The sequence below is a fragment of the Echiichthys vipera genome (assembly GCF_963691815.1).
Source record: "Echiichthys vipera genome assembly, chromosome: 3".
NCBI classification, from domain to species: domain Eukaryota; kingdom Metazoa; phylum Chordata; class Actinopteri; order Perciformes; family Trachinidae; genus Echiichthys; species Echiichthys vipera.
In genome coordinates, this window is record NC_139828.1 from 7,408,835 (window position 1) to 7,424,059 (window position 15,225).

Genomic DNA, 15,225 nt, shown 5'->3' on the forward strand with positions numbered 1-15,225 from the left:
AAGATAAAATTGATGACTTTTCATAAACAGTTTTCATAGGACCCGTTTCTTTTCAAGAAAGTAGCACCACATATCATAAAACTTGCACAAATCAAACAAAATCTACCAGCACAGCTAAACTATTTTAGCGGCAAGTGAGAAAAAGTGCTTTGTTTGTGTGTCTTTGGGTGAACCAAGCCCTTAACGAATGAAATACATTTTGCACGACAGCAGTGTTCTTCAACAGCTGAGCTGAATCTCAAAGGATCCCTCACCAAAGCACAGCGATTAAAACCCGCTAGAGAAACTGAGACATGCCCAGAGCGGTTGTAGTCAGGCTCTATTTACACCCTTAGGGTTACTTTAGTGTGTGTGTGTGTGTGTGTGTGTGTGTGTGTGTGTGTGTGTGTGTGTGTGTGTGTGTGTGTGTGTGTGTGTGTGTGTGTGTGTGTGTGTGTGTGTGTGTGTGTGTGTGTGTGTGTGTGTGTGTCTGCATGCCTGCGTGTGTTACTCCTGGCACTGTAAGACCCTCGTGCCCTCTCTACCTCGTCGCAGCTGTCATCCAATCACAGAGGGTAAAGAGCTAATCACATGACCCCAGAATAGTCTTTGCTGTGTCACTCGATGCCTTCTGTATTTGTGTTGCTATTGCCAGGACATGGGTATGCAAACACACTGAAGTGAGACATTATCACTCAGTACTGCTGCTGCCCCACCGTCTCATCAATGTCACATTCATTTCATTTCACCTGTTTGTGTGAGAAAGAGATTGAATGTGAAGGATTTAAAGAAATACCATGTCACCGGTGTGTAAACTCTCCTGGAAACTTGCTCTTACTTGGAGAGTGAGGTGGCTGCAGCTGTGATAGTGAAATGCAAAGCTGTTAAGAACACACACACACACACACACACACGCACGCACACACGCACACACACACACATGTATGACTGACTTAGTGAAAGTCACAGATAAATAGATTTCCCTCTCCCTCTTTTACTCCCGGTTTGTGTGTGTGTGTGTGTGTGTGTGTGTGTGTGTGTGTGTGTGTGTGTGTGTGTGTGTGTGTGTGTCAGGATGCCATCAGATTGACATCATCCTTTTTACTTGGTAAATTTCAAACATACGCACGCACGCACGCAACCACACTGTGAAACACACACACACGCACGCACGCACGCATGCACGCATGCATGCACGCACACACAGGCACACACACACACACACACACACACACACACACACACACACACACACACACACACACACACACACACACACACACACACACACACACACACATACACAGGCCTCAGTTAAGAGTGCAGTCCACTTTACAAGACCATGTTGAACATAGGGAATACAGTAGATCCTGAGATTGGGCCTCTCATTATCACCTGTCTATAGATAACAGCGTAGTGAAAACGAGCTCAGGGAAGAATTAAGTTTTGTGCTATTTTGGCTCGCATGCATCAGGATAAAGTCCTTCCAAGGTTAGTGAGACAGACTTGTGTAACAAGGAAAAACAATATATGCACGGATATGGGAATGCCACATGTGGGGGTATGACATTTATCTATGTCAGTTATGCCACTAATTCTAAATTGGTACATTTAAACTCTGTATATATGTTACATAACACACTGTATATGTTTGCTTCATATAAAACCATATGTAAGAATATATCATTTCTTTAAACACAGAAGCGGCATGAATCTAAGAATCTAATGATGGCATGTTGGCCAGTCTGTTGGTCCATCCACCACTTCGGTCCAGACTGATATTTTGCAATCCAACATGTGGCTACATCGCCATTGAATTTGACACAGACATTCATGGTTCCCAGAAGATGAACCGCAAAGTCATGACCAATGACAGGTGATCCTCTGACAATCATAAGATCAAATTCACTTTCACTTTGTCAACTTCATCTTCAGATGATTTAAATTGCACATCGTCCCAAAAAAGGGTCATTAGATTGACAAGAAATGAGCTAACTTTGCTCGCAGTAAATAATCTTATCAAAAGTATTTTATTGTTTTAATCATCATGGTTTTTCACTTAATAGCATGTAAATCTGTCTCCCTTTCTGTCTGTCCTCTCTCTCATTCCAGAGACCTTCGAGTCCCTCGTGTCCTTCACATCTAACCTGACCAGCACTCTATTCGACAGCGCCTACTCTGCTCTGGCGTCTGACTGCCGCCCCCTTGTGTTCCAGCTGTTCAGCGACATCAAATGCCACCTGTCTGGAGACTCTCATTCCTCATTGGACCACGCCGTGCGTCGGTTCTACAACGATCTTTTCCCCCTGGTCTACCGCCGCCTGCTCAACCCTGGGATCGGCCACGTGTCACCCAAGTCCTATTCCTCCCCTTCCGCCAATCAGGACGACTGCCTGCGGATGACGCGGCAGGACGTGAGCCCGTTCGGACCCCATCCTCGCCTCCTGGTTAGCAGCTTGTCCCGCGCCCTCGGGGTAGGGCGAGCACTGAGCCGACTGCTGAGGCTGGCCGGAGAGGTTGTGAATGCGACCGAGAAGGCGACATTATCCAGGGAGTGTGGGAGAGGCTTAGTGAGGATGCAGTACTGTTCCCACTGCAGAGGGATGACGCTGATTCGGCCCTGTACCGGACTGTGTGTCAACATTATGAGAGGATGTCTGGTAAGTGTATACGATATTATATCGATATCGTGATATGAGACTAGATATCGTCATGACAAGTGTCGTCTTTTCCTCTTTTTAAAGGATGCATTGCAGTAAAACGATGTAATTATCGGACTATTACAGCTGTTCTATTTGCCTTTTCCCATTTAGTCATCATTTTATCCACATTGCTGAAGATTATGTTTTAAAAATGTCAATGTATAAATATTTTGTGAAAGCACCAATAGAGTCAACTGCAATATCGATATCACAGTATTTGTTGAAAAAAATACAGTGATATTTGATACGGCCTACTTTGAATGTTTGTGTATTTACTGTTTGTATGTGTGTTCCTTGTTTTAATATGTGTGTGTGCTTAATGAGAAGGTTGATAGAAAGGTTGTCTGTGCATTAAGCTGGCAGTTGGCAATTAGCATAGTTTAGCATAACCACTGGAGGCAGGAAGAAACCCGGTTCTGTCAAAAGTTTTTTTTTTTAAATACACCTGTCATGAATGGTGTGGGGAATAACTCTGAGGAGCAGGACCCAAATGCAGGCTAGGACACCCAGTAAGATTTAAACAGATATTTAATAAACAAAAACAAGAAGCAAACAAAAACCAGGGAACGGGAGAACAGGTACAGGGTCCGGATGAAGACGACGGTAAAACCAAACGTGGAGATCAGGAGACGAAACAAGAACGGGTGTTGGGGAACAGGAACTCTGGAAACTATCACGAAAGAAACAAAGAAACGATTAACATAAACCAACGCAACACGGAAAGGGAACACGATCATGAAGTAGGTAGCCAACCAAACAAGAGACACGAACCACGAAATAGCAATACGGTCTGGCACCGGACATGGGTCACATCATGCTCTCTATCCATTGCGTTAATGAGGAGATGAGCCACAGCTGGGTGGAACCACGCCTTCCAGCACCAACAGACAAACACAAAGGGAAAGACACAAGCATGGAGAAACAGACAGAGGGAGACAAACTCACACAAAAGGAAGAGGGAAGAGACTGACAGGACCGGAATCCTGACAACACCTATACCAACACCTCTTAATTATACTAATAACCACATTATATCGTGCTAATTTAATCCTCCCACAATCCAAAGACATGCAGGTGTTAGGTTCATTGATGACTCTAAAATTGCCCGTAGGTGTGAATGGTTGTCTGTCTCCGTTCGTCTCTATGTGCCCTGTGATAGACTGGTGTCCCGTCCAGGGTGTACCCAGCCTCATGCCCGATGTCAGCTGAGATCTGCTCCAGCCCCCTGCGACCCCGACAGGGACAAGCGGTTGAGGATGAATGAATGAATGATTTAATCCTGAAATCCTGAAAACGGAAATGTAAAATGACAATGTTTGGTTTAACTGGGAGTTGTATAGCACATAAATGCAACATTTCTCAAAGTGTTGAGTTATTCCTTTAACTCACCCATAAACCTTCTGCAAAGTAAAACTTATTTTAGATATATATATGTAAAGTTTTGCTTCTTTAAATAAGAATTTAGAGGTTTTAAAGTCCATCTAATGTTGTTCTCTTCAGGTCATGTGTGTGTTGTTATTGTAGCTGATACTGTTTAAGATGCACTGTAGATCTCAGAGTATTTGTCTCTGGAGAGGCAAGTAGAAATGTTCTTAGTAATACTCCTATCCATCACTTTTCTGAATCACTCATCACAGCATTTCATCATCAAAAAGTCACTGCCACATTAAGATTTAGAGTGATGAATAACAAGAGCATTGCCAAGAGAGTTGGCAGTGTCTTCCATGCATCTTACTGGGCTCCATCGAAATTCGCTGGACAGCTTTAATAGCGGGCCATAATAGAGAGGCTTGGAAGATGGCGCTGTGCATCGCGCTTGAGAGTTTCTTGGAAGCAAAGAAAGCGTGTTGGTAAAACAACTCCCATCATGTTTATCCTCCTTAAAGAAAAGGGAAGAAAAGCAGCAAAGTCAAGGAAAGGAAAGTCCGAGGGACAAGTAGGGAGGGCCTCTCTGTGACAAAGGGAAATGCTTCTCGGTCTTGACTATCCTGTCATGAGAGAGAAACTGCTAGTATCAATCATCAGCTCATTCCCATCCAATTTTGTTTAAATAAATTTACTTTGAATTATGATACTGTATATGCAGCACAACAGGGCGACACGGTGGTGTAGTGGTCACAGCGAGAAGGTTCAAGGTTCGCATCCAGGCTGGGGCCCTTCTGTGTGGAGTTTGCATGTTCTCCCCGTGTCTGCGTGGGTTTTCTCCGGGTTCTCCGGTTTCCTCCCACAGTCCAAAGACGTGCAGGTGTTAGGTTCATTGATGACTCTAAATTGCCCGTAGGTGTGAATGGTTGTCTGTCTCTGTGTGTCTCTATGTGTCCTGCGATAGACTGGCGTCCTGTCCAGGGTGTACCCCGCCTCACGCCCGATGTCAGCTCCAGCCCCCCGTGCCCCAGACAGGGACAAGCGGTTGAAGATGAATGAATGAATAAATGCAGCACACCTAAGCCAGTTTACCATCTTTTAAGAAACATTTAAAATGTCACATTAAAACTAATTCCCTTTCTCCTTGTCTTATTTCCACATGTGTCACCTCTGTGCCCCCTTTCTCCTCCTCCTCTCCTCACTATTCCCATTTCTTCTCTTTTTCTGTCCATCCTCTCTACTCTAGGTGGGTGTATCGGAACTTGGCGCCCACTGGGGGAGTTTGGTGGTGTTGCTCCAACGATTAGCTGCTGCTTTAGCAACCAGCAGCAACCACAACAGCATGGAGATCGCTCTGTTAGCCATCCGGAATCACGTGAATGATGCTATTCTGCACGCTCAGCTGCACGGACCACGCGTCACAGCCACAGTAAGCAGAGGGGATGATGGGATGGAGGGGAAGATGAATCCAAGTGTGGTTTGCTTTATATTCTCTGCACTTTAAATTGTTGCATAAAAGACATTTTGGAATATGGATGTCGATGCCCAAGGTTTGAATACTAAGGTACCCCTTAAATGAGCCCCTGTAAAATACAATCACTAAAAAGGGATCAGTAACAGATTGCTAAACCATCCTTATTCATATGTCCTAATTATAAAGTCATTTGAATTTTGGACACAGAGTGAGGAAGGCCGTGGGTTTTCTTTCAGCCTGGCTGCATCTCCTCACAAAGGCCTTGTACCTAGATGGGCTAAAAACAGCCTCATTCTTCAGAGAATCTGGGGTTCCCCTCGGTCTGTGTGTGTGCGAGTGCGTATGTCAGTGTGAATACAGATCCAGTGCCAGACAAAGACTGCGGTTGGCGGGACAACCGATACCCAGAATGCAGCTTGGTTCTGAGTGATGAGAAAGTTTCTGTGGCTAATCTCTGGACAAACAGACGACACACAAACACATGCATGCATGCACACACTGTTGGAGGGGGAAATAGAGTAGCCATCCAACTTTGAGAGAACATTGTGGACTTAGAGTAGATTCCTGAGAGGTAAACAAACATGCACAAGCATAATCACACTGCTAATTTGGGCTAATACGAAAATACCACTTAATTGTATATTTGATTAAGCTTCTTATTCATTATAAGCATGCTAACCCCTAACCCTTTAGCAGTGTGTAAGTGCAGCATTTATAGTGAAGAGATGTTTGCAACATGGACTTTAAGACAGCAGAAAGTTCTTTAAATAAGTAAGAGCACTGTCAAGAAAACTGATTTTACCAGCCTCTGTAATGCTATTGTGCTCCACAGTGTTGGGTTTTAAGGGTAAACTTCCTGCTGCTAAATTTTGTACAAATAGATTAGTAATATTTCTACAGTTTGTGGGGATCAGCTAACGTGTAAAAAATGTATTTGTGATGTAATAAAAAGAAAAAATACCGGTATATATATATATATATATATATATATATATATATATATATATATATATATATTTATGTTGTGTTTCATTGGAAAATAAACACACTAACAGAATTAAAAATTGGTGTGAGGCTGCTCTAGTATTATTAAAGCATTGCGGCGGAGTAGCTAGTAGTAGCTCAGTCAATAGCTGACTTGGCTGGGAACCGTAGGCTGTTGAGCAAGTCACTGAATCCCCAACTGCCCGGGGCGCTGGTCACTGGCAGCCTCCTCGCTCTAACATCATCTCTCCATTAATTGCATGTATGTAGATCCTGTATGTGTGTGTATTTCAGGCCTGTATGTGTGTGTAACATGAATAATAATAATAAAAGATCGAAAAAAAATCGAATTTCCCCATGCCGGACTAATAAAGGAATTCTTCTTCTTCTAGTTACCGTCACGTTAACTAATAAGCTACCAACTATGAAAGGCAGAGTGCAAAGGACACGGCTCCCTGAGTCAGCTGAAACACCCTAACGTCATATTCTGCTACTGACAGTCAATGAAAACTAGATAGCAAGCAAGCAGAGACATCCACATAACTAGCTGTAGATGGTTGAAACATCCAGTTTCTGCCTCCGTGTAATTCCTCTCTATTGCAACCCTTACTGAATCTACTGAAAGAAACACATTCATTCTAAATTCTCTTCAAAAGAAGACATTTCTGACGTGATGAAGTCATCTGATATGAGATGCTCCATGCACATCACTTGCACGCCACTAAACTACCCTGCAAACCGTCTCTTCTTCAGGTAGAGAAGGTGTGTGGACCCCAGGCAGCTGGTCCCATGGTGCCAAGTGCCAGTCCCATCACCTCACACAATACAGCGTCTGTCAGCCCTTCTACATCAGTAACCTCAGAGAGGTCAGATGTGACATCGCCTCCCTCAGTGGGTCGGGCTGCTCATCAGCGTCTGCAGCCACAGTCCCGGAGGTGAGTTTCATACATCGGATGAGATTCTTGTCAGAGGTCAGAATATCTGGGGCAAGTTAGAATTGAGTCTCAGATGGCAAATTAAATGTTGAAAGAGACAAAGTAGAGGTTATTTGTACAGTTGACCTTCAGTCCTAGCAGAGAAAATCAATTCATATTTTTTTTTTCTGTGCTTGTGTGTGTGTTTGTATATCCCACCAGGTCATTTCTTCTTAAAGGCTCCAGAGGAGACAAGAGTCGCAGCCTGAAAAAAATGTCACGGTAAATTCATCTCTAGTGCACTTTGAATTAATATCCAAGGACAATTTTCCATAACTAAATTAAAAATATTACAGACACTATATCACCTGTTAATGTCTGTTTTTTGCAATAGTAATTTACTCCATTCTTCCATTTATTAGCCCTTTAAAGAAGAGTCATTGCCAAAAGAAACATTATTATTTAACTGTTACATGTTCCCCGGGACTTACAGATATGTATATCACAGTTATTTAAAACATCTGTTAGAATGATTCAGTGCAAACATGAGACCAATAAAGTGCAACGCAGCTTTTGTCAGTGAACTTTTAATTCTCTGTATCCTTACTGGAATTCCTCCTAAAGCATATAGCCATTCCCTAAAGGTGGGACTTTGAATATAAACTAAACTCATTAAATGAAAACCTCCATATCAGATTCTCATTACGCAGTCATTATCAGCAGTGCTGTGAGCTTGTCTCTTCCCCTGTGTTGCTTTCAGTAACCTACCCGAGTCTATCAGAAGGGATCTCAGAGGGAATTGGACATGACAAGTCTAAATTGGAACAAATACAGTACATTGGTCTTACTCTTAATAACCACCAACAACACAAGCGTTCAAGTGTGCACAACTCTCTCTTTCAGGGAGTTTGAGGGCTCTATCCAGCGGTACCAGTGGTTTTTCTCAGAGCTGCCAGAGATGCTTTGTGAAAGTGAGATGGAGGTCGAGCAGCACACATGCTGGAGTGGCCAAGACGTCGTAGAGAGGTGAGCGTGTTGATGCATTACTTTGTAGCAAAGTTATCTTTTGCCCAGAAAGAACGTACAAAGAAACACAGTTCATAGGCCGTTCATATGAACTCTCAACCTCCAACTTATCAGGTGCAGCCATTAACCTAATTGCCCTTTCACACGTGTAGCACACAACTGGAGATTGTCCATGTCAGACGTGTTCTCACTTACTGGAAATACTCTGTTTGGTTTAGGCCAGGACCAAGGATCACACCCCGGTCACATAGCCAATTCATCATTTGGTCATAAACAACAGAGTCTACTACTGTTCCTTTAATTCTTCTGATGAAATCTGTCTTTAGCCCTTATCGACAGATGCTCTCAGATCTCATCGTCTCTCCAGTCACACACTGCTGAGGTTCCCTTGAGCAAGGCACCGAAACCTGCAACTGCTCCTTTAATATATTGCAGCAATATTGATGTACAGTATGGGGTATGTTTGTACCAGTCTGCTGTAGCGTCTAGTCACAATTCAAGGTTAAAAGACAACCCAGTAGGTGTGAAGAACAGATGTGAAGTGCCACCTTGGATTTCACGTCTACCCAACCGTGCCTCACTGGTGTTTATTGGTTTTTTGTTACTTTAGGTCAGCCTGATATCAAAGTTAAACCTCCTGAGGTGTTGTTGAGAAGCTCGCCGTTGTATTTTCTACATTTATCTGAAACAGAACTTTATGAGCAATGAGTCCTCCACTTGCATAGTCATCCAGAACCATGTCTAGTTTTAAGTCAGAATGATTGCAGTGCAGTGTGTGTGTGTGTGTGCGTGTGTGGGTGTGTGCGTGTCTGTGTGTGTGTGTGTGTGTGTGTGTGTGTGTGCGTGTGCGTGTGGCTCCAAATAGTTGCCAGGGTGGATGGGGGGCTGGGGGTTGACAGGGTTGTGAAGGTTAGAGAGTTTGTTTCCAGAGTCTTTCTCATGGTGATTACATTGGCAGCTTAAACTGGTAACAAATCAAATGAGCACAAATACACGCACGCACCTACACACACATTCACAGGCGTGCACACAAACACGCTCCAACACACGTACCAGCTTACAAACACACACACAGAATATGAGATATTTGTGATCATCTGACATCTCGCTGCGCACACACACACACACACACACACACACGCACACGCACACACAAACCATCAGTTGGAGGAGGTTTTCATTCAGTCTTGCAAGGACATCCTACACAAAGAAACGCACACACACACACACACAGACACTGTTTGTTTTGTCACCATCAGTGCTTCAGTAAAGGCCAATAAACCTTGTATGTAACAGCTTCTTTACCTCTGATGATGTTTTAGGAGAATTGAGGCCGAATCCCCTTTAAATATATTGTTTTATTCGATCTATTTTTATGTCTTTGCGTATAAAAATACTCATTACACTAAATCATCTGCAATGTACACTGATCATTTTGCATTCAAAAAATGCAGATGATTAAACCCTTGATAATGTCACAATTGGTCTAGTTTAATAGATAAATAAATAAATAAAAATTACATGACGGCAACAGATAAAAGTACACAGTATAATATGTTTCATCAGGCATCAGAATAGCTCTGAATTGTATTTACCATAGTTATAATTACTGACTGTACTCTATAGACTACAGTATACTACCGTATCATGACTATCTTGTTGTAAACTTTGCCTTAAGTCAATGAATAAAGGTACTTTAGGAAACTGGAAACAATTAGAGCCTTCTTAAGCAGAAGTCTGTTTTGCAGTAAAGTGGCGGCCTGTGCAGCTTCTAAAGAAAATCAATCCCAATAGATAAAATGTCTTTTGAATAGGAGGAATGTTGTGTTTCAAGGTAAAAGGTCTCTGATCATTGTGGTTTCTGAACTTTTTAAGTGTTTTCAGGCATTAAGTCTGAGTCCTAAATTGAAATGAATTGCCAAATGCACATTCGACACCAAATACCTGCTCTTACCCTCTCATCTTTCGTTTGACATTAAACCCATTTATTTAATAATCATATGAAGGAGGAACACTCGAAAGCACACGTGGGATCCTGCACGTCACATCTTAAACAGATAGAAAAGTTTAAATGCGCAGGCTGTAGACATTTTGTACTACATACGATAAACACAGGTCTTGTGAGTAAAATATTCTAAAATCCTCAGACTGTCTTTATCGGGTTTTATTAAAAGGAGGAGAAGAGATGTTACGCTGTGTTGGAGTTCTGCCAGTCTGTGCCCCTCTGACCCTCTTTACATCTTCTTCTCTCTTGCATCTACCCATCCGCCCGTACATTCATTAATTCAGCCATCCATTCATCCCTCCATCCTTTTATTCAGACCTCCATTCATCTCCGCTGCCCTCTGACCCACTTAACGTACAAATGTCTATGCTGAGAGAGTGTGTATGTGAGGAGGAAAGATGGATGGCAAAGGACAGAGAATGATGAGAACGTCTGAGAGCGCAGGATAAAGGACAGGAGAGCAGATTATCAGCTCTCTTTTATATACGGATCCCAGTTAACAAGACCATGATGGTTAGGGCAAAGAATTTGTGTGTTCAAGTGTCTCCCTGAAATCATTGCACCTCCCAAAAGGTTTTATACCTTCATGTGAGAACATTAAAATCATCAATCCTCCCATCAACTGCAAAACTCCCTGCTGCAGTTTAACCAATCAGAGGGGAGGATGAGCGCCGCGGGCGGGGGTATAAGGGCAGAGACATGACGGTGCTTCCTGTTGGCGCACAGGAGGCAGGAAGTGGGCGGACAGAAAAAAGTCTAAATGCCTAAACAAACATTTTAAGATGAAATACCTAAATTAACTCTCATATTAGATTAGAAAAGCAACAGTGTACAAAATCTACAATCTGTTTACAAAATGTAAAATACTCAGAATACAACCACATGTGAGTGACCTTGAACGACTTTAACAATTTGGAGACCCATGAGTAAACAATGCTATCAGCAGCCAACCCAAACTGAAGGCCTTAAGTTGTGTATCAACTGAGGCGGCAGGACACAATTGGCAGCGGACTAGCATTCAATTGCTCCTGGACGGTCCACTGAGCACAGAGTACGACAACAGTGGACCATAACAATATATGCATTCAGGTAAAACCCTTTTTAGAATAACCGTTAAAATGACACAATGTGGCAGGTACAATGCTTTTATTTGGTTTACTAAAGCCTATACACAAATAATGCCATACTGATCAGATGAGGGCATCAGCAGAAAAGCATCAGGCCTTATACAATGTACAATATACTGTGTGTGTGTGTGTGTGTGTGTGTGTGTGTGTGTGTGTGTGTGTGTGTGTGTGTGTGTGTGTGTGTGTGTGTGTGTGTGTGTGTGTGTGTGTGTGTGTGTGTGTGTGTGTGTGTGTGTGTGTGTGTGTGTGTGTGTGTGTGTGCGCATGGGTGCGTGTGCGTGTGTGTATATGCTTTTTCATCACAATAGACACAAAATAACTGCAAAAAACTCAATATATCTGTTCCATATCATATAAAAACAAATTGTAGAGGTAGTAAACGAGTTCAAATATTTAGGTACATATATTGATTGCAACCTGAATTATATTTTTAAAACCTGTAATCAATGTCTCCACCTACTACGCAAGCTCAACTCCTTTAGAGTGAGCAAGCATATTATGGAAACAGTTTATAAGAACCTGATAGAGGGCATCTTAACTTCTAACATGGCAATGTGGTACGGCAATCTAAACATGAAAGGAAGAAGCAAGCTGCAGAGAATAGTAAACCTGGCCACAAAAACCATTGGGATGAGACGGAAACAATTAAGTTGTATGTACGAGGAAGTGCTTAGGAAAGAAGCTGTCAAACGATCTCTCTCATTCACTCAATAGGGAGTTTGAATGTGATGTTTGTGTGTAAGTGTTGTTGTTGTTGTTGCCATCTTGCTTGTTGTTCTTATGAGACCAAAGACAAATTTCCGCAGTGTGGACAATAACTTAACTAACTATGACACATTTAGATAAATGACATTTAAAGTCACAGCTGTACTCAGCGGCTTCGGATTCATCCGTAAATGTCACAGCCTCCATCTGTAGCTAATTAACAACGGCCCTTTCTTCTTCCTTGAATGTTTCTGATTTAAATCGAGCAATGGGCAAATGGTACAAATGAAATCCAGAGGGTATGATAATCAGCGGGATGTTGATTATGTCTGAACTCTTGATTGACTGGCCTCTGAACAATATAGTGCAAGTATGACACTTTGAGGATGAATTGTGTCATTTTGAATATTTTGTGTAACTTTGCTTGAATATTCACAACAGTTACAGTTAAACAGTATGCATGTGTGTGTTTTGCTTTTATTTAAACTGATTAAACTGAACTAATGTGGTCAGATTGAGCTGTAATAGCTGAATTTTTCCAGAAGAGGGAAGCATCTTATTACCATTCAGACTAATAAGACATTACCTCTGTTTCCACTTCTAAAAACCTGCCACACCTATCACTTTGTTTTTTGTGTGAATATATAGTGCATTAAAATGTGTCAATCAGACATTCATGCTTTACAGAATCAGGGAAATTCTGTTTAAAGGCAGAGAAAGAATTGTCCGGAGGGTGTGAAGAGGAATATGAAGGATAGAGAAAGTGAGGCTGAGTCATTTTTTACAAACCTATCCAAACCACAGCATATCGTTTCCATGTCCTGTACAAAGTGCAGGTATCTGCCTCAGGTGTCAGTATAGTGTGTGCGTGTGCGTGTGCGTGTGCGTGTGCATGTGCGTGTGTGTGTGTGTGTGTGTGTGTGTGTGTGTGTGTGTGCGTGTGTGTGTGTGTGTGTAATAGAGCTATGTAAATGACTCCCCAGGAATGCAGCTAGATTTACAATTCAGGCTGTGACTCTTATAATTACACACCTCCCTAGGATCAGATCTCTATCTCATGTAATTTCATTTTCACTGTCAGTGTGTGAGAGCGTGTGTTTTCGCACATGCCACAGTCACTTTAAGCGTTACCGTTAACAACCCTGCAGTAACCGAGGGCTACAGCAGAGCAGCTTTGTCATTGTGGCGCTGGTGATTTCTATCTGCCGTTCTCTGGATCTTATTAAGTGTCACTCTCCGGTGTCATCGGCAGCACGCTTTCTGCAATATTATCATCTCATCAAACACACAGAGAATCCAGACAGCCTGTAATCTGGCCAGTAGCTCTTTCATAGCACCGACAGTTTTCAATGCATTCAGCAGGATGTCGTGTATTGGATGTGAGAAATGTCTTCGATGTGCAGATGCTGATGATATCTTCTTCTCCTCCTCAATATAAAGCATAATCTAAAAGCTGTGATCTATTACTGAAAGTGACGAAGAATATTTGTACAATTGCCAAATGGTAATCACAGGTAACTGAACAGACATTATATTCTATTATATAGAATTATATATAATATATTGCTCATTCTGCTTTAACACTCCTTTTAATTGAACTTAATACTATTGAAAGGAAATACTGAAAACAAATAAAGCTACCGCCTCTTTACCGTCGTAATGTGTGATGTCCGTTATTTATTAAGTGAGGATATCTGTTCAGCTTTCAACAAGTGCTTAGTTGCTGCTGTTGCTGTGTTTGAAGAATTTCTCATCCTGCAAATAACAAATAGTTGCATACAGCCAACTCTGGGTCCATCTCCCCTGTTTTGCTTTTCATTGCCAGGCTGTAGATGAAAGACAGCTGATGGGTGAACCAGAATGAATCACTTCTTCTTCCTTCTATTGCACCAATCATAACAGACCACAGCCCAGTAATAATTGATCTTTCCATTACATCTTGCATTGTCATAGTCATGAAAATCGGCTCATGTGGTCCCCTCTGCATTTGCCATGGAGATTGCAGTGACCCTAATAAATATTGTTGTCCGACATGTCACTTATCCTGGAATTGCTAATCAATAACAGCTGGAGGGCATTCCTCTTGGAGCAAGCCACATCAATCTGCTTTTAGAGTCAATACTAGCCCCATTTTACAGGTTATTTTATTTGTAGATGATTTAGACAACAGGTGTTCAGTGTTTTCATGCGAATGACTTTTCTTTCATGTTTGATTGTCAAATACCTCTTTATGCAGACGATACACTATTATACTTCGTCACTGAATCTGTTCAATTAACTACAGAGAAATTACAAATCCTCTTTAATTACCCGCAAGATGCTAAATACTGGTTTTGATATCAACCAGTATTTGAGGTCACAAAATATAGAAACCTCAGTGTCTCTCTCAATAAGAAATGTAAATTTCAATATCATATATGATACTTTCACTAGCTGCAACAAGATGCACAGAAACAGTTTCCCCCTGAGTTGTATGAAAAGTGTTAAAGTTGTTTTCCTCTCAGTTTCTGATTATAGGGATGTAATCTATAAGCATCCTTCTGCCTCCAGCATAGGCACTTAGACTCTGTTTGCTTTTAAACTCTTGGATTAATTATTGGAGATAATTACAATGGCCACCACTGCTTTTTTGATGATTAGGTTGGTTGTTCTTCCTTTACTGAGAGACACACAATAACCCTCAGTGATAACTTATCTACAAATGTGGGAGAATTGCCATATTGTATGTGCAGTATCTTTTAATGCTCTGGATTGGACCAGGAATGACTGGTTTATTGTTGGTGAACTGGTCTTATGAAAGGATCTGCAGCGCTGCTTAAAAAACAAACTCTATAACTTCAAAGCTATATAAAAATGATAATGGTCTCGAATGACTTTGTTCTGTGTGTGTGTGTCTGTTTATATATGTATCAGTTAGCTTATTTGTCAGTGTAACTGCAAACGG

At 41.8% G+C, this 15,225-nt stretch overlaps 1 protein-coding gene across 1 annotated transcript in view; it reads left to right on the forward strand.

Annotated features, from left to right (window-relative positions):
- Positions 1-15,225, forward strand: part of LOC310966420 (glypican-5-like) — a gene marked incomplete at its 5' end in the record, with an annotated part of 52,465 nt that overhangs the window by 8,069 nt on the left and 29,171 nt on the right. Inside the window, 5 exon segments of the mRNA XM_083940119.1 lie at positions 2,092-2,639; positions 5,293-5,475; positions 7,258-7,439; positions 7,641-7,700; positions 8,322-8,444. Coding sequence (XP_083796245.1) covers positions 2,092-2,639; positions 5,293-5,475; positions 7,258-7,439; positions 7,641-7,700; positions 8,322-8,444 — 1,096 coding nt within the window.